This window comes from Varanus komodoensis, unplaced genomic scaffold (genome assembly GCF_004798865.1).
Source record: "Varanus komodoensis strain SLA01 unplaced genomic scaffold, ASM479886v1 scaffold33, whole genome shotgun sequence".
NCBI classification, from domain to species: domain Eukaryota; kingdom Metazoa; phylum Chordata; class Lepidosauria; order Squamata; family Varanidae; genus Varanus; species Varanus komodoensis.
The window spans coordinates 4090256-4111957 of NW_025335817.1; the positions used below are offsets into that span (position 1 = coordinate 4090256).

The following is a 21702-nucleotide window of genomic DNA, read 5'->3' on the forward strand; positions in this document are numbered from 1 at the left end:
CCCTGCTGGCTCCAGAGGGAAAGAGGCCCCTTCACATCCACGGGCTGCCGGTCCCCAGCTGCATACTAAAGGAAGCTTAAGGCTATGCATGCTTCCTTTCCATGGCTAAACAGTCAAGACAAAGCCAACCTGGCTGAAACAACGGAGCCTTGAGTTAAAAAAAGAAATGAACGTTCCAGCTACAAAAGGAAGGAGCTATTAAAACTGGCCAGAGACAAAGGACGGTCCACAGGACTTCTTCTGAGGAGCTACAGGCTGGGCTGCAACCAATTAGACAGGTGCAAAACCACGCGGGGCAGCATTTGTCCCAGTCACTGCACTGAGGCAACTCTGGTCAGAGAAAAGACAGGACAGGTGGCAAGCAATTGGAAACAGAAGCAAAGCATGATCATGGGGATGCCACCCACGGAATGGAGTGCTTTGGGAAGGCAATGTTTTACCATCTATTTCTCAACCCAGGAATGCTCAGCTGTGGAGGTCATTTTACTGGAAAGCTGCAGTAAATAAAAGGCAGAAGTGCTCAAAAGCATCACATGGAATTTCCAGTTCTACTTAAATATAAGATTAAAATTTCCCTGTCAACCATTATGTAAGCTGACTGGCAACGTAACAATCTGACATCATCACTCCCATGCTGTGATCTCTGATTGGCCGGATTCACTTCACAACAACAAGAAAACCAACATGCAGCTAGTCTAAGGAACCATGCGTGGCTTAGTGGCCCATATTTTAGGGTTATGGTAGAAATCCAGGGTAGGGTTAGGGTTCAGAAAACTAAGGTGCTCCTAAGGTTTCTGAGGGTTGGAACGTGCTCGAAATGCCGAGATAGAATGAGCTGGGCTGAATACACTCTGGAATATGAGGATTTCAGAAATTGGAACCATGCGTGGCTTAGTGGGCCATATTTTAGGGTTAGGGTGGAAAGCCAGGGTAGGGTTAGTGTTCGGAAAACTAAGGTGCTCCTGAGGTTTCTGAGGGCTGGAACATGTTCGAAATGCTGAGATCGAATGGGCTGGGCTGAAAAAACTCCGGAAAACGAGGGTTTTAGAAATCGGAATGATGCATGGCTTAGTGTGGCATATTTTAGGGTTAGTTAAGGTTAAGCTTTTATTATTATTTGCTAGGATTTTGTGAAGCTCCTCAGGGCCTCCCGAAGGACTGAGAAAAGGTGGGATATAAATGAAAGGAACTGATTTGCATAAAATAAACCAACCCTAGTCTTGGGAGTAGAAATCAAGCACCAGGGACCATCTTCATGGATATACATTGATGGAGACCATGCCCTGCTTGTCGAGTCCAGGGACTCCTCAAGATTGGACCCAAGTCAGAAAGCACAATAGTGTGGACTTGGGGATCGTTGTCCCATGTGGCGGTCAACATCTGGTTTGACCTCTTCCTCTTCAAGGAGGGGACATTCATGACCAACACGAGGAGGAGAGGTGGGCACCCTGTGAGGTCTGGTGTGCTCGCTGTGAAATCCACCACATGACCTGGCAAAGCATCAACCTCCTGGTCAGCCATGAAAAGCCCTTTGTGGGCAGAGTAAGCAAAAAAGCATTTAAAGCACAGAAAAATGGCACCAACGCACCAAATGGCTCCCTAACCAAAGCTGAAGGTGAGCTCTCTTTCCCCTCTAAATCAGAATGATGTCCTGCTTCGAGATTCTTTGTTCTGACACACATTTTAGAGGCTGCTCGAGCGGACCGTGGCCCGAATCTCACAGTGGCCCAACCGTATCTGCCCCCCCACTCTGCCTGAGTGGCTGCTGCATCTGCTTTGAGGCCCTTCTGCCGGCGCGGAGCAGATGCTTCCCTTCAGCTGCTCGTACCATCCCCCAAGGTGTGTCTCCTGAGTGGATGCAGCTAATTTAGAAGCCAGTCAGGTGTGAGAGCTGTGCATGCAGTTGGTAATGAGGAAGACGCCAGTGGCCAAATGAAATATCCTTCTTACTCGGCAGCGGCTGATCTCGTTGGGGGTTTTGCTGGGGGCAGGCAGTTTGGGGAACCAGAGCTCCTTACCCAGCAGGCTGCTGCCCAAGAAACGGGCAGAGCCACGAACAGGCAGCAACGAACCTTTCACGTTTCCAGGAGGAGCTCTGCAGTGGGTCAGACAAAAGGTCTGTGGCGTCCCACAGGGGTCAACCTGAGCCCCCAGTGGGAGGCTCCTGGGAAGATGGCCACAGGCTTTCCCCAGTCAGACCAGCAGCCTGAGGGGAGGCCCCCGAGAGCCCCTTTCTCTGCTTGCAGAAGGGACTGCTCCAAGTAGGGAGGCGCAGGGCCAAGGAGGACCTTCCTCCCCTTGGCACACGGATGCGTCTGCTGGGCTTGGGGAGGATCAAGAAGGGGAGACCTGTGGCCACGGTGCTCCGAGAAAGCAAAAGGAGGCTGGAGAGGGTGTTGGCTGGGAGGGAAGAGCAGGAAGGGGAAGGAGGCGACTTTGGGAAGAGGTGGCTTTAGCCAGGCAAGGCACCAACCCTGTGCTCGGGGACAGGGCAATCCGTAGCACTGACAGGAAGAGGACAGAGAAGGTGGCTGAGCGCCAGACTCTTGCAGCAAAAGAGCCGAAGTCCTGCGTGTGCATGCAAACATAGGAGGGAGGACAAGGGGCAGGAAGCAGACGGTGTCAAGGCGGACAGGCAGGGAAAGGAAACAGGCTGCTCTGGTTACTCATTTTACGTACAAAGGAACTCCCCTGATATACCACAGTGTTTGCCCAGATCCTTTAATTCCCCACTCAGGTGCTTGTTTCAACAGGTCCTGTGGCCCCAGCTGCCACACCTTGCTTGGCCCCCATCCAACTCCAGAAACAGTCACAGATAACTACTTCCGTTCTGATGCCAAGCCCTACAGGGGAGGAAGGCAAAAGAAAGGACTCCAAGGACACTCCAATTTCCAAAGAATGTATTAAGAAGAAACAGCATCCTCCCACAGAAAGTTCGCACGCTTCTGTAACACTTCTGATCTTTTCAATTAGGCACAATCTCCTCTGAAGAAAAAGACGATGAGTTGGGAGCTAGAAACCAGATGCCTTCCCTGCAGTACCAGAACCCTCACTTACCATCTCCTCGTTATTCACAGATGTCCGGATGAGCATGGCCAGTGAGATCCCAGACTTCCGAGCGGCCAGAGCCTGCGCGAAGCAAAAGCATGCTGTCAACAAGCAAGGAAGCAGCCATTGTGGGTGCAAAATCAGCTGAAAAGAGGCAGTCGGGGGGAACAAGGCTGCTCCCTCAAGCTCTTCGGGGCCCATCTTGAGTGCCTGAGCAGCTTTTGGCACGGTGCTCTTGCTCAATACCCCATGCATTCACAGTGCTTTTCAGAATCCCTTTGCCAGTTCCAATCTCACACAGTCTGATCTCTTAGGCCAAAACGAAAGTGCTTGGATGGTAATATGCTGACTTGGTGATACAATGTTGAAGAAATACTGGTAGCTTCAACTTGTCAAATGTGGGACCTCTTACTTACTTTTGACCTACTTAAGAAACCTCTGTTTCCAGGAGGATCTGAAATTGTGAATGTTGGGAAAACGTTCTAGCTAATAATGCAGAAGTTTGAATTTTAGACTCACAACTTGCAATTGGCGTTCATCAGGACTCTCTCCCCACCCTGAACCTGGTCTTGTTTCTTTATTTGATTTATATCCCAATTTTTTCTTATAACAATCTCAAATAAGCTTATAACATTCTCCCCCTCCTGCTCTCAATCTTATCCCCACAGCAACAACCCTCTGAGAGAAGGATGCTCCATTGGGCATCCTGAGCTATCTTCTCCAGCAAGAAACCACTTGCAATAGGAAGCGGGTGGGAGAACAGGACAGTTCTCTCAAGGGGCTGCTTCTGTGGCTTGAGTAAGAAGGCCAAAAACGTGTCCCACTTGCCTGACCGGTTGCTTTTGGAGGCTGGGCTGACAGACATCCCTGCAAAGCCCGCGTCAGCCATCTTAGCCTGCCTTCATGGGAGAAATGCAGGCTCTTTCCTTCATGCTGGCACCTCAGAGACAGGCAGCACTAGCTTCAGACATGTTTTGCCTGTTGCACATGGCCCCTTGCTGGAGTCATGTCAGAGGCAAGTGGTCCAGAAGTCCACGGGTCAGGGATAGCCGAGGCCCTTGCCCGAAGAGAGATGGAGTCTGGAAGCCCACATATGGGCAAAGGCTGGGGACGGGTTTTAAGATGGGGTGATTTTTTGACAGCCCTGAAAACTGCTCATGGCCCATGCATGCCAGCCTCCGCAATCGCATTTCCCGTGACAATAGGTACAATTGCAGAGGGACGTACTGTGATTGCCTGCATGAAACTAATTCCGAGAGAAGAAAGAGCTTCTGGCATGGTCTTCTTTGATATGCTCTGTTATTGTTACACAACGGTTTATAAATGATTGTCACAAGTTTTTTTTTAATTTTTTGCAAGCTCTGGGTAATTTAGCTAGCTGGTGATGCTAATTCATGATTAATTTCCTTAGCTAACCATTAATAATGAAATAATGCTGTATGCTTGTCACCTGCCATCATTCTCTTTTATGCCAATAAACACAGCACATTCACGCAGAGAAATTAAATGGATCGACTTTCTGTGGAAAAAGGATGTGGAGTCCCAGCCATGAACGCGCTTCCAGATGCGACCGCCTGGCGTTGCCCCACAGGCCTGATGGGAGGCTGTGGGGAGGCTCATGAGAAAGCTCCAAACAAGGGCTGCACTCACAACTCCAGGCAAGCAGGGTGCTTCAGCCATGGCCAGGAGTCCAGCAAGGCCCTATTTAACTTGTATGCAGAGCACATCCTGAGAAAGGCGGGGCTGGATGAATCACCAGTTGGAATTAAGATTGGGAGAAAGATCAACAACCTCAGATATGCAGATGATACCACTCTCATGGCAGAAAGTGAAGAGGAACTAAAGAGCCTCTTGATGCGAGTGAAACAGGAGAGTGCAAAAGTTGGCTTGAAACTCAACATTAAGAAAACTAAGATCATGGCATCTGGCCCTATCACTTCTTGGCAAATAGATGGGGAAGAAATGGAGGTAGTGACAGATTTTATATTTTCCTGGGCTCCAAGATCACTGCAGATGGGGACTGCAGCCAAGAAATTAAAAGATGCTTGCTCCTGGGGAGGAAAGCTATGGCAAATCTAGACAGCATACTAAAAAGCAGAGACATCACCCTGCCAACAAAAGAGCGTATAGTCAAGGCTATGGTTTTCCCAGTTGCAATGTATGGCTGTGACAGCTGGACCATAAGGCTGAGTGCCGAAGAACTGAGGCCTTTGAATTGCAGTGCTGGCGGAGACTCCTGCGAGTCCCTTGGACTGCGAGGCGATCAAACCAGTCAGTCCTGGAGGAGATCAACCCTGACTGCTCTTTAGAAGGCCAGATACTGAAGATGAAACTCAAATACTTTGGCCACCTAATGAGAAGGAAGGACTCCCTGGAGAAGAGCCTAATGCTGGGAACAATAGATGGCAAAAGAAGAAGGGGACGGCAGAGGATGAGGTGGCTGGATGGAGTCACTGAAGCGGTTGGTGTGAGCTTAAGTGGACTCTGGGGGACGGTGGAGGACAGGAAGGCCTGGAGGAGTGTTGTCCATGGGGACGCGATGGGTCAGACACGACTTCATGACTAACAATAACACACTACCTAAAATTATCTCCACCTGTGCTGGGTCTAAAACCTGCCCATTTTCTCTATGCTTCTGTTTTCTACCTAGTAAAGAAACTCTGTGTTTCACTTAGGTATGAAAAGGGTTCCATGTAACAGCTTGATTCTACACATATAAAGATGGGGGATCGAGCATCATTTGTTTGTCTTCTTCCCAGCAACCCCTGGGAGACCTCAGGTGCAACCTGAAGCCATCCCTGCACCTGACAAAGCCTAATTTAGATGTCTGCAACCTCCTTCCATATTTCATCTGAAGACTTGGACCAGGCAGACTTTACAATTCTGCATCAAGTCTACCTCTGTTGCTTGTCCTCCCTCCCTCCCTCCCTCCCTCCAGATCTTGGAAGGTTGCCTAGAATTTTGTGACCTTTGAGTGGATCTCATTGTTCAGCTGCATCACTCTCAGCTCGCTTTCCGGGTAAGCCAACCGCAGGACACAGCGGCATTTCTTTATTTTCCACTGGCTTTAAAGGGGCTCTCAGGCTGGAATGGGGGTGCTGTTTTGTTTCTGTGGCTCTTGATGCAGCCCAAAGGGAAGACTCCCACGGCTGCCCATGCCAAGACCAGAAACAGGTTCCAGGAAGCTGAACCACACCTCCTTTTGGTTGTTCCTGGATGAGGAGTATGGCTGGCGGCGAGCAAAAATTGCGATCATATTGCACCAGCTCTAAACTGAAGCAAGCTCTCCCAACCAAGAACAGAGCACGGAAGAGCATCCTCGTAACGTTGCCAGCAAGGAGGCAGCCAAGTGCCTCTTGCTCAGCAGAAAGTTAATCTCCCGAGACATCCCAGGGGGAGCCTCCTGTTGTCTCAGCAGTGCACAGAGTGCCGTGAATTCATGCATGGGGTGTCGCCAGCAGGGTGAGGCAGGTCTGGTGTAAGAAGCCGGGCTCGCTCCAGCTGTGCTTTGGGAGGTTGGCTGCCTCTGGCTTTGCTCAGACTGCGGTGGACCACCCCTATGCCCGGGAGGCACAGAACTGGTCGAGGGCCTTCTGCCACAAGGCCCTCTGGGCATTCCAAGGGAAGCCAACCCTCCTGCGGCAAACTGCGAGGAGATGCTGAGAAGGTGCGCGAAAGCACCCTTCTGCCAGCAGCCCAGATTTGTGTCAGGAGTGACAGGGAAGTCCACGTGGAGGCAAGACCCTGCGTCCCCTCTCCAGAAGCGGCAGGCCACACACAAAAGCTGATCCCAGGGAGCGAGGGTGGGGTGCCACCACAGCTTGGCTCCGGATTCCGGGGGCCCTCTGACCACCCCTTCCTTTCCCTGGCCTTCCCCATGCTGCTGCTGCGCCAGATGCTCTTTTGCCTCGCCTTGACGCTGCCATTTTGGGGCTTAACGGCGGCCCCCTGCAAGCGGGGGGGGGGGGGGGGAGAGCGCACACAGCTGCCTGCACATGAGACAGTGGCTGGGCATGCCCTGAGTGCAGATGCAGCAGAGGCCTCCTCTTATGCCATCTTAGTGGCTCCTGTTCCGGGAGCTGTGGCGGGCAGGGGCAGCGGGCACCTCCGAGCAGCGATCTGCATGATCGCAACATTAAGGGCAGCACGGTGAACAGCCCCGGGGCGTCCTGCTAGCTTCATGGGGGAGAGGCAGCATTTTGTGGAGATGCAGAGTAAAATGGATTGGCTGGACCTGAAATGTCCCCAGACAAATGGAAAGGCCCTGTTTGTCCCAGGCGGGTGTTCCCAAGACAAGAGGGAGCTGAGCGACCCCATAAGGTCTGGAAAGGGGTTCTCTGTGATGGGCCCCTCGGAGGAAATACACTGCAGGGATGCAGCTCAAGCCTCTGAGGCCAGCTCAGCTCGCACGGCAGCGGCCAGCGCTTTCCCCAAACGCAAGTGAAGAATGCCAGCAGCAGCCTTCAGCACCCAACAGATCCGGGGCCGAGCTGGGCTTCCAGTCAGAAAGACCTTGGCCCACGCAAGCCGCCCCCACTCTTGCTGTGCCAAAACCCCGGACAGAAGGCTGCATCCAAAAAGGGTGCTGCTTGGCTCCTTCTGGTGACACTGGTTCTGCTGGGAGGTCTTTCAGAGCACTATCCGCCCTGGTGCTCTATCATGCAACTGACGACGTGGGAAACGCACTTCCCTGCACAGGGCGCCGTGAATGACGGCTCCCAGGACACTCTGCACTGCTGCCTTCCATGGGGCCACTGCTGCCTTCCTCTGAGAGACGCACACTTGGCACACAGCCTCATTCCTGCTCCTCGGCATTCTGCACCGAGACAAGGTACGCGAGGGCTCACTCTCTGATTCAAAAAGGGATTTCAAGCCCCTTTTGCAAAACTGTTTCAGATTAACGTGTTGCTCATGGGGAGGGATTTCTAATTTGTGGCCAACAGCTGCCCTGGAATGCAGCTTTTGAGAAACACAAGAGATTAATTATGGCATTTCAAAACATCCAGTCGCAGAAAAGTACTTACCATGGCCTGGAAAGTCCAGCATTGATGAGAAAGAAATCAGAGAAAGTATTAATAGCCAGGTGTTGTACAGCAATGGCAAGCAATGATTAACAAGCTGATCGGCATCAAAGCAGTGGAGAGACCACATCAGGCAGTCCTGATATTCCTTCCCCATTTCAAAAACCTTCACACAGGTAATTGGATTGATCCACAGAAGAAAACACTTCGAGGGAGGAACACTTTCCATTACTCATTTTTCTCTCCAGTGAGCAAACTGAAATTGATTTAGTGCAAAGTGCAGGTATACTAAAATAGTGAATGATGCTTGCAAACATCTAATTGCAGTGGAAGGCTCCCACTATTTGAAAAAAAATCCTGGGTAGACCTTCAACTAATCTGTCACTTTTATCACTACACAGAACTGAATTCTGTTTTGAGCCACATGGGAAGCCAGAGCACATGAGGCAGAAGCAAAGCTGGCACCTGTGCAGGAACCTTACTGGGGTGGGGGTCAAAGGAGAAGGAACTGGGCTGCTCCAGCAGGAGCTCGGGGGCTGCTGCTCATCTCACAGGTTTTCACTAATCGCTTGAGTTAGCTGCAGCATGGAATCACCACTAATAGTCATTGTGCGGTTTTGCCTGTTTTAAGCTGAGCAGCAACAAGGCAAGGCGCAAGCCAATGTCTTTGTTTCAGCTTGTGCAAAGATAAATTTCAAAACGAAAATGAAAAGTCCCAGTGCAGTCCCAAGATTGCTGTCAGCCACCACCCTCAATGCACCTGTGCTTTCTCAGCAGTTGCCAGAAACTTACCACATCCCGAACAATAGGAAGAGTCTTCTTCCGGCGCAAGTCCGGCATGCTGTCAATACCGTACAGAGCATTACTCGGGCTGAAGATGAGAGAAAGGATGGACAATGTAGTGGCTTACATGCAAAACCCCAGTGATACAACTGATCGGCTTTAAAGGCCATTGCTTCACAGACTCATAGAGTCCAAAAGGCCTTATTGAGGTTTGTGAACAGGGAATGTGAATAGAACTAAAGATCACTCTGGCCCTTTGAGCTGCAGCATCATGGCGGAAACGTGTGCCCAGTCCCTTATTACTATCTGCCCCCTTCCCACCAGCTCAGCTGCCTGGCTGGTAATTCACCCTGGCTCATACGCCGCAGCAATACTCAGTGCTACCCAGAACCAAGCATTGCCGTCAGAGCGAAAGGCAGGGCCGGATGAAGGACCTGATGTTTCTCTCTGCATCGCTTTTCCTGCAGGCCTGCTAGAGGACGCATCCAGGTTTACCACAACCATTGGCACATCCCAACCCAGAAGTTCATGAGAAATGGCCAGAGAGTGCAATATGAAATCCACGTCTACAACAGCACAGTGGAGAAGGCAAAACAGCAACAGGGCAGATGCAGGAGGTGCAGCGGACGTGGCAGGAGGCAGCCTGGGACCAGCAGGGAGATCTCTGGGTGATTTGCCATAGACTAGCAAGGATTTCCTGACTCTCGATTGTTGAGCAGCAGCAATTACACTACTGAAATGAAGAACCCCTGGGACACCCAAAGGCATGAGTGTCACTCAGTTTTGGTTCTCAGAACACACCTCTGGGCTCAGAACTTCATTCTAAGGGCCTGCCTTTTGTACCTGATTCTGTTGGAGGAAACAACATGGAACCCACAAGCTTGGACTGGTCCCTGTGTTAGAGCAAGAGCAGACCACCCGGACAAGAGCCAAGCTCAACAGCCAGAACCATTCCAACACAAGCTGTTCAAGTCAAAGTGATCCCTTCACCTGTTTGCCGCATCCAAACAGCACAAATCCAAACCAGAGTAACTCCACTGCAGCAATTCAATTAGAGCAGCAGTGCTGCAAAGGCTGCGGTGCTTCTCCGTCTGCCCATAGGCCAAGGAGCCTGCTCTGGGGTCTGCCAGGGCACACGGTGCCTCCTAGCCAAGATGGCTGGGCTGGGTCCATACAGCACCTCTTGTCAACGTAAGCAAGACAAGGAATCTGTGATGCCTTATCTGCTCAGTCCTAAACAGAGCCCTGCCTTGTCTAAACCAAAAGAACATTGAAAATCCATCGCACCTGGTCAGGGCAGGGGACCACCGCCCACAGGATGCCACCACCAGCTTGGTTTGGGGGGGCGGGCAGGGCTGAAGTCCTCTGGGTGCATGTGGACAGTGAGGTATGGATGCTGCTGCAGCTGAGCCACATGAGAGTCTCTAGTCAGGTGGCCCTTCCAGGTGAGCACTGGCTTTATTTTATAGATGAGCACCCCCTCCCCCAGTTCCACGTGGCACTCAGAACACCTTACAGAACAATTGAACAATTCAAATGCAACTTTTTGATAGTAAACTGGCCTAAAATCCATTCATAAGTACCTTTAGAAGTGCAGAAGCAAGCAACTAAAAGAATCTATTTAACTGGACCAACAGTTTCTCAAGTCTGATCTAAACCTATTTTGTCAGAAGGCTGTGTGGGGTATGGAGAGCCAACCTGTTCCAACCTCAGAATTTTGCCCGAGCCAGGCAGGCCCACTGGCAAGGCCTGCTGCCGGGAGGGAGAAGCGGCACAAACTGGGCCAGGGCTGAAGAGGCCCAACTCCAATGCACTTTGCTCAGTCCAGGCCCCGGTTTAATTTCAGTACCTTGGACAGCGATCCTGCAGCTGACCCAGGGAGGGCTAGGCAGCCAGGCCTGCAGCAGGGTATGGGCCAGCGTGGAGGGACGCCTCTGTGCTGGGAAGGGGCACGATGGCCTCAGGGCCTCTGGAGCTATTCCTGTGCTCTCCCCACGGCTGGGGAGCACTCTAGGAAGCCCCATGTGAGAGTTCAGGCTGTGGTGGGAGCAGCAGAGTCCTTTAGGGGGCCCTTCACTCCAGCAGCAGCAGCCTTCGGGGAGCTGGCGTGCTGCCCCCACAGACAGACTCCCATACCTCCCCAGGATGGAAGCATCAGCCATGGCTCCTTGCCTGCATTCAGGCTCACTGCACGGTGGGGGCAGTGCCCTGCTCAGGAAGGCTCCCTGAAATGGAGAATTTCCATGAATTTCAATGTCCAGAAAAGGTGCAGCAGCCACAGCTTCTCTGGGTCCCGAGAGCGGCACAGCTGGGGTCACAGGGCAGGGAGGCGTATGCGCAGCTCTTGCGCGTGGCCTTGAGCCGGCAGCAGCCATGCAAGCTCACTGTGCCAGCTGCCCAGGCAGCCCAGAAGAGGCCAGTCACTCGTGAGCCTGCAGGGGTCCAGGCCGGGTCCAGGCAGACTGAAAGATGTGGCTGCATCTGGACAGCAAGAGGAGTGGGGGCATCTTCAGACTGAAGAAAATCTTGTTCCTCACCCAGCCATGAAGAACAGCATACCTGAATATTGCAAGCAGTCCTTAATTTCCTATTGTTTTGTTCATGCACATTTACCCCTGAACTCTTCCAGATGCTATGCTGCCATGTGCTGTGTGAGTGTTATGCATGTGCATGTGAGAGAGAGAGAGAGGGAGGGAGGGAGGGAGGGAGAAGGCAGGGATGCTTGTCAGGTGTGTGCTCCAAAGACCTGGGGGCGGGGGGGGGGGGAATGCAGCTTTTAACAGACTGCCAAAATAACCTGCGCTGGTTCTCTGCAGCTCCAGGGCCTGAGCCAGGAAGGAAGCAGTTTGAAGAAGGGAGCACAAATAGATTGGGAGATGCAATCAGCCATTTCTGGTGGCTGCAAGTGCGAGGAACTTAAACTGAAATGAATCAGCCATGATGAAAAAGGACCCTGTTTTTGTGCTTGTGTCTCCAGCCCTCAAAGTTGCAGCCTGACCCAGCCATCTCATCCAGTCTCCCCCACCCCCCGCAAACAAAGCTCGAACAAAGCTCCTCTGAAGCAGCCCCAGCCCCCTCCCCACCATCTGTCTCTCCTCCATGCTCAGGCAGTCATACGTTCTCTGCCCCCTTGATGTGGTTGTCCGTGTTTCTATAGGGAAAGAATAAGAAAGGTGGCAGAAGTCGCTCGCGGTGCCTGTACTTACCCTGCAAAAGCCTGGATGGCAAGCTTGGAAGCCTCCAAAGGACCCCCACTCACAATGCGAGCCTTGAACGGGGAAGAAGGAAGAGCTCAGTTACTTAGCTGGGGTGCACAGGCGGTGAGCAGGAAAACAGTGCGCGGCACATAGAACACCCAGAATGGAAGTGCTAAGCAGGGCCAGCTCCACGCCAAAGCTAACAACGTCCTTCCGTTGGAAAAGACCTCGGAGCGACATTCAGCATTGAGAGAGAAACCCTGGCTGTGTGCACCCAGGAATCCTCACGGGGCAGGTGGTCCTCTTTAAGCCCTGGGGAGCAAAGAGTGGCCTCCAAGGCAATTGGCCCATTGTTTGTTTGTTTGTTTGCCACAGGGCAGCAAAACTGGTTTGACGGAGCAGAGCCCTGAGTTGGCACAACGTATGAGGTCAGAGAATCACAACAGTGAGGGTTCACTCTGCATATCAATGGGAGGCATTTAGTGACATCAACAGAGGAGGAGGAAGAGAATAAGAAGAAGCATGGAAAGCTGGGCAAACATGCGCATCTCACAACTCAAATGAAGGGACCAAACAGGGCCACTGAGTCACAAACATACATCAACGAAAGACACAACCCCCCTGAAAGGAAATAGGTGATCTTAGAACCTTTTCATCCACAGAGCTGCTATCTGAAAGAGAATCGGGAAGAGGAGGAATAAAGGTTAGATCCAAGAGTCACCAGGAAATGGTGCACACTTACAATCCCACTCGGTGTCCAGTTGGGGAGCTTTGCTATCCGGGGTCTGGGCTCTCCCTGCTGCTGCTGTGAAGCAACTTGCGGGGAACCAAGAGGAGTGACTGACTCCCTTCTCCAGCCCAGCTGTGCTTTCTAGGGCATGAACCCCAAGGCCGGCTGTGTGATCCAAGTGCTACTCCACAAGCAGCAGCTGATGGGAGAGGGGCAGGTGCAGGGCAGAATTTGTAACCCTGTCTGAACTTTCCAAAGCAACTTGGTTAGAGGGCATACAGCCCAAGTCAATGAAACTCAGTAAACACAAAGACATGGAAAAGAAGAGCCGTTTTTCTAATGGGCCCACAAAACATTAGAGGGCCCTTCTCAGACTCCGGAAATGCCTTCTTGGGTTAGACGATCAGACCCTTTGCATTAGCCATTTCCAATGGTGCAACAGCAAGAGGACTGCGAATTCTTCAGGTAGTGGGTTGGGACCGGTGTCTCCGCCTGGCCTAACAGGAGTTGCCCTCGCAGCCACCCTGCCGCCATTCCCCAACGCCAGGGCATGGAGCTGGGAAGCAGGAGAATGGCTCCCAAGTGGCTGGGTCTAGTCCTCTGGAATGGCTGCACAGGAGAGCTGGACCGCCACAGGGAAAGGTGTATTTCTTTCAAGAGTCACTCCTCCTGTCACTGACTTATGCTCACAGGCAAAACACCCACTCAAGGGATACCACTTGAATCGGAACCGGCCTGCTTCAGGACGGTGCCCCTGCCATGAACAAAAAGAAGACTCGTGGGCCCAGCAATGCCCCCACCAGAAGCATGCCCGCAGCAATTCCATGTGGCCGCTCCCTGCCCCGGGCTCACTGAAGCCAGGAGAGGGGTGAGGCGCCCCTCTCTCCAGGTGGGTTGGAAGCCCTTAATGGCCCATAGGACCAGGAGCAGTGCCTGCTGGCTCAGGAATCCCCAGCACACCTGTCACAGTGCCAACCGATGCTTCTCTCTCCGGGCCCTTTCAGAGCCACGGCTGCCCGTTCAGGACACTCGTCGCTGCCCAGTGCAAAGAGAGCAGCCCCTCCCCCAGCAGGGAGCAGCAGCACGGGGGCTGCTATTCCTGCCCCCAGATTTAGGCCAAGGAAGAGCTGCAGGCCTAAAATAGGCCAGCCTCATTTTCCTGGGAAAAACACCAGTCAAGTAGAAATCAAGCGCCTCGCTGAATCCCTTGGGCCACAACGAAATCGGTATGGCTGCAACATGAAAGCACAAAGATACCTGTGATGGAAACAGAGAAGCTACTTTTGCTGGCCAATGCACCAGGGCAGGCTCTCCCTGCTGGACCGGATCCCTGCCAAGAGTGGCCCGCTGTGCTCGGGGCCCGGCACCGGCACCTATCCGTGCTTCTCGGTCGCCTGGCGAATTTCAGCTCCCGTCTACCTCCATCAAGTACAATAATTGATAGAGGGCAAACCCACCTTTACAAATCATACAGATGTGTTGCTGTAATTAACTCTTCCTCGTGGCCACATAAGCAAATCCATTCCATAACTTTAATTAAAGCAGAAGTGGCAGAGTTGCACGGCGGCAATGAGGCACCTGAGGAGGAGAGACGCGGCGGCGGGGTCGTCCATGGTGGGGCTGCTGCACGCAGTGTTGCGTTGCGGGGAGTCTACAGCTCCTGCTCAGCATTTGCAAGCGGCCCCTGAGGCTACCTGAGCAAGAGAGCCATTAACTGAGGGTGCCCCCCCCCCCAGAGTCGGAGCACTTGCAGGGGAAGACTTCTACACTGCAGGGGGAGCAACAGAACTGACCTGAGTGGCTGCACGCAGCGCTCTTTGAGTACACGGCAAGGTGGGGGAACTCGGCTCCCCACTCCTCCCTCCCCGGCCCCCACAGCATGCCTTCCTGGCAGGCACCATGTCACTACCACGTTTCCCATGCGGTCAGGACCAAGAAACATTTCCCACTGACTCTTGGCAATCAGAACGCCCCCTCAATCACAGGCGGGCTGAGCCCCAGGAGGGGTGTCGGGAGGCCACGGCCTGGGCCAGGGTAGCCAGAGAAAGCCAGGCCATCAGGGAAATCTTGCAGGGGGGCAGCCGAGGGGGAAGCAGCAGGCCGGTGCAGACCAATCTGCATGCACAGCACGGATGCTGGCTGGCTGGGGCTTCTGGCGAGGTTCCTTCCCCTGAACATCTTCCTAGCAGGTGAACTTCCGCTTCTCGGCCCTGCTGCTGTCCCTGCAGCTGTGGGTATCTGGGGAGGCCAGGGTCCAAGGGAGGGGGCTGCTGGATTCAGGCAAGTCTCTAATCAGTGCAGGGCTGCCCGGAAGTCGAAATAAAGAGGTAAGGGGGAAGGCACCTAGATCAGCTACAAGGACTTGCAGGAAACAGGCAGGAACGCTGTGTTCTAAAACAGTCCTGCTAGTGGGAGGCATTGAGGCAGCTCTGCCTCGAGGATGTCTGGCTGCTTGGGCAGCCCAGAGGCATGCAACGTCCAGCGCACACATGGAACAGCAAGACTCACACATCGGTGCTGGCCTAATCCAGCGAAGGTCAACAGGAAATCGGAAGTGGTTGATGAGAGGCATGAGGCGTTCTTGCCAGCCACTCAGGAGCAACGAGACAGGAAGACAAGTTGTGGCACAGGCCAGGTGAGGTCCTGTTTGCCTCCCTCGGCCCTCCACAGACTGCCCGGCTTCTCACGCAATTTGGCCCAGACAAGGTGGAGCACTGAGAGGAACTGCTGAGGGGCAGTCAGCAGGCAGCCCCCCAGTCCACCTTGCCTTACCATTTCTGAAGTGAGCATCTGAGGGGAGGATGCCTCAGAAAGTGGGCACACAGGTGGACATGCAGGCAGGAGAATAAGAGACGCATGCACATTCCTGCTGTTTCAGGCTGTAAGCCCTTTTATGAATTCTACACTATGCATAAAGATAATTGCATGCTGTCTTTTGGCCTGCAAAAGGGACAACCAGCAACGTTAAGAACTGAAAGCAACGCCATATACACAGAATTATTTAAAAGGCAGCATCAAGGAAGGAAGTCCCCATCACTTAAATGGACTTGAACGCTTGGCAGAACTTCAAAGACAGGGCCAGCTGCGCTCCCCTCAGAAGGAGCCCACCACCGGAGTCCCGCGGCTGCCACCAAAAATGCCCAGCTGCTTGAGTTGCTACTGCCAAGAAGCATGCCCTGCTCCCACGTAGGTTTGGAGAGGCATTGACTGTGAGGCTGAAGGACTGCAGGCCCAGGCCGAGCCCCGAGGCAGAGAAGTAGCAGGAATGAAGACCACCCTGCTCAGAGAGGAAAGGGCAGTCCCCTCCAGACCCCAGACACGGAGCCCACCCAGCCCACCCACTGAAGGCAATCTCACTGGGGTGCAAGGCTTCCCGTCACTCCAGAAAGAGCCCTTCTAGCTGGGTCATTCTGATTCCCCACTGAAATGTATTTCACAATAATAAATAAGCAGTTAAACTTAAAAGCTCTTAAACAAAGCCATAGGCTGCAGCAGAGTAAAATACCTGGAAAAATAAAAATGCTTTTAATTGATGCCAAAGCAAAAGTAATGTAGGTGCCAGGCAGGCCTCCTTGGGCAGGGTTTGCCCAAACAGACTGGGAGGCCCTGTGGAAAAGCCCTCTCCCGGGCCTTGTGTCACGTGCCTAGGCCACGGAGGTGCTCGAAGATGCCCAAGGGTGGGAGTTCTTGCCGCAGGGGCAGGCATGGAAATCCCCTCATTTCCATTTTCTGTTCCTGCCATGACTTGAGTTTGAAAGCAGACTGTCGCTTCTCCTCCAAAATGCACTGATGCAGAGAAATCCGGGCATTTTCAAATAAGGAGGAAGAAGAGCTGCTTCCACCCAAGCAAGTTACAACATTACCCGGCACTGCTCTGCACCACAGAACGAGCTCGCCAGTGTTGAAATGTGCCCTTGAAGTCGACCTTCCTGCCCAGGCCTGCTCCCAGCTCTGATGAATCTATTTCCATCAAGAGGAGCCTGAAGCCCCACAGGGGCTGAACGCCTTCTCACGACAACCTCCGAAGTACAGCCGCTACTCAGATGTGAAGCTCTCATTAAAGGCTGGCACAATTCTTGGGCCATTTGCAGCGTCTTGGTAAGCATGCTCTGTCCTGACAATCAACACACCACCTGTGGCACATGCTGCCCTCCAAGAATGGTTTGTGGGCCAGTCTGTCAGCCAAGCTGCCCAGCATCCCTCACTTTCGGCTGATGGGGGCTTCCCAGCCAGGCAGAGCAGGTGCCATGGCTCTGTGTTTAGGAGCTGAACAGGGCCAGGAGGCGAAACTGCTGTTAGAGGACTTGAGGGCAAAATGGAAGAAAAAAGACCTCCCAGCCCCAACACCCATCATTCATGATCAACTATTCTCCCAGTTTGCAATAGTTAGTAAACAGGATACCAATATTTCATGAAAACAACACTAAAACGTTGGAACAGCAACACAGGAGTTAGGTAGAATTATCAAATAAAAGCCAGCACAAATAACACCCTCGTTCAAAAACTGCTTGCAATGAAAAGCACCCTCCTGGAGTCAACAAGAAGGGAGCCATGTGCATTTCCCTGAGGAAAGCAATCCACAGCTGCAGAGCCACCACAGAAAGGCCGTGCCCACAGCATCCATCAGCCGAACAGCCCTCCCTGGTGGTCCGGAGACACAGCAAGTCTTCCCACAGGTTAGTTCCAAACCATACAAGGCTTTAAATGGTAATGCCAGCAGCTTAATTTGGGGTCAGAAGAGGCAGCCTGTGTAACTGGCACATAATGGGTATAATAGGATCAGTAGTGACTTCCTGCAAACATTCTCAGGGCCGTGTGGTGCACAAAAGAAAGCTTTCAATCGGTCCTTAAAGAAGCCATGTACTGCGTGCCCTCAGAGCTCAGCCTGGAGGAATACAACACATGTGTCAGAGGACCCAAATCCATCTTCTTTCAATAGGTCTTTTTTCAATAACGCCTCTCGCACTTTGCCCTAGCACTTTAGATCCATTTGAGGACAAGGCATATATAACCTTTAATCACTTTAACAGAGACCTAGATATATTACAAATGACACACTGTAATAGTTTATTCCAATAAACTGTCTTTTGGAGATACAACCTAACAGTTCACTTCACAAAGCAGTTAACCACAAAAATTGGATTTAAGCCAGTTTACTCAATCTGTTCCCATGGGTCTGCACAGCTTGAGAGTTGGGCTTAACTGGATCAGGGATAAGACTGCAAAGAATCCCAGAGATGGAAGAGTTCAGGCCCTCAAGTCCAACTCCTGCTCAGTGAGGGAACCCAGTTTAAAGTGGTCCCAGGGTCTCTGCTTAAGTGCTTCCAGAAGTGGAAAACCCACCTCCCACCCAGGGGAGAGCCTCTTAACACCCAGTATCATGGGGGAACTGAGAACACTTGGCATTGACCTGGATTCACCCAGAATCCAGAGTAATTCCAGCTGAAGTCAGTTACAGTGGACTGGATCCAGACTTAGAAAAAGGTTAACTTAACCGCCTTCCCTTCAGTGGACTTAGCGGTTCTTAGTCCAGTCCAAGCCTCTGAAACCATTCCAAGGAAGAAAAATGACATCTACAAAACCAACAGACCAGTTGCTGTGGCTATTTCTGTTTAAATATAAAATACAAAAAATGCCATACCTCCAGCAAGGATCTTCTCCTCCAGTTCGCTCATCTGTTTCTTGTATGCCTTCAGAGCGGCTTCTTTAAATGATGGCCGGATCTTTGTTTTCATGGGTGCTTGAACAGGGAGTTCTGGGATATTCTGATTTTCATCTTCACATACTTCGACTGCTTCATCAACTGTATCATCCACCAATTCCAACACATCTTCACTCAACAAGGAATTATCAAAACATCCATTGGGGGAATGCTCCTGTGAAACAGTACAAGGGCTCTCATATGGAGTCTGCTCTGGACCATAGTCCTGGGCCAGTTCTTCTGATTCATTGGTACTAGTTCGGTTTTCCAGTTTTGCAAGAACTTGTTCCATGACTTCCACGTAATCTGTCTCATTCTCGCCAATAGGCTCACTGTAGCCATCCTCATCCTCAGCTTTGTAATAATAAGGCTCTGTGTAAACATCAGAATCCAGAGTTGTGCTTGATCCATTAGCAGTTGACTGGGACAAAGTCCGAAATCTCCCCATAAAAGATGACCCACTGTCCTCATACCCACTTAAACTCTGCGTGCTTTTATTCCACACCACTTCCAAGGCTGACCTTGCCCTCTGTAGGGTATTCCCAAATTTGGGGAAGCTGAATGTCTTGTCTGAAAGGTCAATGCTCAGCCTGCTGTGCCAGGATTTTGGAGGTGCTTCCTCAAAGTCATTTCCTGGCAGCTCACTTTGGCTCCGGTACAGCATGGACTTTCGGTCCTGGTTCTGATACAGAGTGTTGTCATTTGTCTCCTGATAGTCATCATACGGGCCAACCCACTGGCCCTGCGTTTCACTGCTGAGCCCCACACCAGAAGGAGAGCTGCCCTCCAGAGCGAAATCGTAATTCTCTGCATCATACTGGACATCTGAGAGATCCATCTGTTGGCCATAGTCTGTCTGCTGATCAGAAGAGCTGCTCAAATCATAAGCCAAAATGTCTTGTGCTGACGAATCTAACCCCAGGCCTGTGCTTGGTTCCAGCTGATTCCAGTCTTTCCATGGAGAAAGGTCGTCCTCCAAGGAGACCTGAGAGTTGCTGTAGTGACTCCTGTCTGCAGACACACACAGTGCCCCATTGCTGACCCCGCTGTCCACCGTTTCGGTGTTCTCTGCTTCATTCTCCGCTGCATAAGGGTGACTGTCCTCAAAGGTCTGGTCTTGAGAACCCCCACACCAGCTGGACGGGTCCTCGTGCGTCCTCTGCCAGAGCTCTCTATCAGAGGAAGATAAGAGCGAGCTGCCATTGGTTCTGCTGAAGTACTGAGTCTCTGAAAAATCTTCAGAATACGACTGGCAGAGTTTAGAGAAATCTGATTCTGACCGGCTGAGCTTGAGAGCCGTGAAGTCATTCTGCGACTGCCAGAGAGGGGGAATGCTCGAGTGGCGGCCTGCCCTGGGCACGTTCTGCAGGCCCTCTGTTCCTGAAGACTCTTCCTTACATGTGGTCTCCCTGGGGAAATGGGCACCGTCTGCAGCTCCTTGCGGGGGACAAGGGGCTGCTGGTTCCTCTCTTGCTTTGGCAAGATTTCTTTTCATTTGAGGGGCCGATTTGGATATCTTTGCATAACTGTTCCGATTTATATCTGATTCCAGTTCTTTGTCACTGCTGTCAGGTGATTCCCAGCCATGTCTTTTAGCTTTCAGATCGATTGCTGGCAGTTTCATGTCCATGCTCTCATAGGTCTGCGAAGAAGGCAGGCCCCGTTCTTTCCGTTCCCGTGTGTCATGAGAAGAGAGAATATCCGTTGAAATCCCAATGCCAGTTCCTTTCAGCTTGTAAGATTTTTTCAAAACTAAATCTCGTTGCTGCGGGGTCTCAAAATAAACCAGGACAGGCCTGGGCTTGGCATTGGGGCATTCCCTGTGCTGGCCCACACGGTGCGCAAAGTCAATTTTGACCAAATTCTGTGTCTCCGAGAACCCCATTTTCTCTATTAATGTTCTGTATACCACTCGTTCGGTATTTTCAAACTTCTCCTCTGGCACATTTAAAAATCTGAGGCTGGCTTTGCTCCCCGTGTGCCCAATTTGTTTGATATAGTCATGGATGTCACGGGTTTCCCTCCTGGACTGTACAAATCCCGTCCGCAACTGCTCAATCTCACTCTGCACCACTTCCACACTGCTCGAAATTTCATCAATGGACTGCTTCAGGGCATTGACATGTCCCCGCAGTTCAGAGAGCTCTGTTTCGATCTGGCTGATGCCTTGAAGTTCCTTAAAGATCATTTCCATGACATCGTGGGTTTGACTGATGCAACCTGTTGAACTGAAGCTTGGCTCAAGGGTGTTGGACTTAGGTGGGCGAGCAGTCCGGTCCAGAGACTTGCTCCGCAGGCCCCAGGTCTTCCTCCATGTGCTGAGTTCTGAGTCTGAGGAGACACATTCCTGGCTCTTCTTCCATTTGCGCAGCTTCCGTAATGCACCAAGCTTCAGACTGTGCAAGGTGCGCTCCCCATCAGAGCTGCCATCGGAAGGGGCAAGGCTACTCGAGCTCTTCCTGTTCCGCCTCACAGGCATAGTGTGCAACGAAAGCTCTTTGCTCCTAGTCAGGCCTTTGACTTCACTTAAGGACTCTGAATATGAGCTCTCATTGGAAGACGGCTCTTGAAACGGATCCTCATTCTTTTGGGTTAGGAAAACACCCTTCTGTAGTCCATTTGCAATTGCTACCCGATAGCTGAATGTTGGAGACAGAGAAAACTCCTGGTTGGGTCCTTCCTCTTCTGTTGACAAATTGCGAGAAGAGGAGCACTTGGTAACCTTTTTCACTTTGCTTTTCAGAGTGTTGGAGAGTTTGGGATTCTTTATCTGTCCAGCGTGGGAGATGTCTTGTTCCTTTTTGCTTTGACAACTCTCTCTTTTCTTTGTACTATTTCCCAATTTCTTTGTAAACATTCCTTTGTAGATCTTATATATGTAGGAAGAGATCAGGCTCTGAAAGGGGGCAGAAACCATGGATGGCGATTTCAGTTGGATTCTCTCCAAAAGACAGCCTTTATTTATCCACAACAATGCTTCCTAGTTTCCAACATAATCATCAGGCAGGAGGCCCCAACCCACCCAATACAACCGACAGTTGTGTGTAATAATCATGGGTGCTCCCTCAGTTTCTGTACAATGAAGCAGCAGATCAATGGGCTAGAAAATTATTCTTGGTGGAGGCTGTTGGAGAAGGTAAACTCCAGCTCTGCTTCACATCACTCTTCACAGAATCTAGAAAGCAGGGAAGGGAAAGGGGTTACTAGGGCTTGCAAACCCAC

General features: G+C 51.7%; 1 protein-coding gene across 2 annotated transcripts in view; it reads right to left on the reverse strand.

The window, feature by feature from the left end:
- UNC13C (unc-13 homolog C) overlaps positions 1–21397 on the reverse strand; it is a 66261-nt gene extending 44864 nt beyond the window's left edge. Inside the window, exons 1-6 of one of the 2 annotated variants that reach the window (XM_044438814.1) lie at positions 18421–21397; positions 12698–12720; positions 12059–12120; positions 8862–8940; positions 8073–8078; positions 3058–3129 (exon numbers count right to left, since the gene is read on the reverse strand). In XM_044438814.1, coding sequence (XP_044294749.1) covers positions 3058–3129; positions 8073–8078; positions 8862–8940; positions 12059–12120; positions 12698–12720; positions 18421–21397 — 3219 coding nt within the window. The remainder of the gene's footprint in view (positions 1–3057; positions 3130–8072; positions 8079–8861; positions 8941–12058; positions 12121–12697; positions 12721–18420) is intronic. The other variant, XM_044438813.1, reaches the window with a different exon arrangement.
- Between the last annotated feature and the right edge of the window lie 305 nt (positions 21398–21702).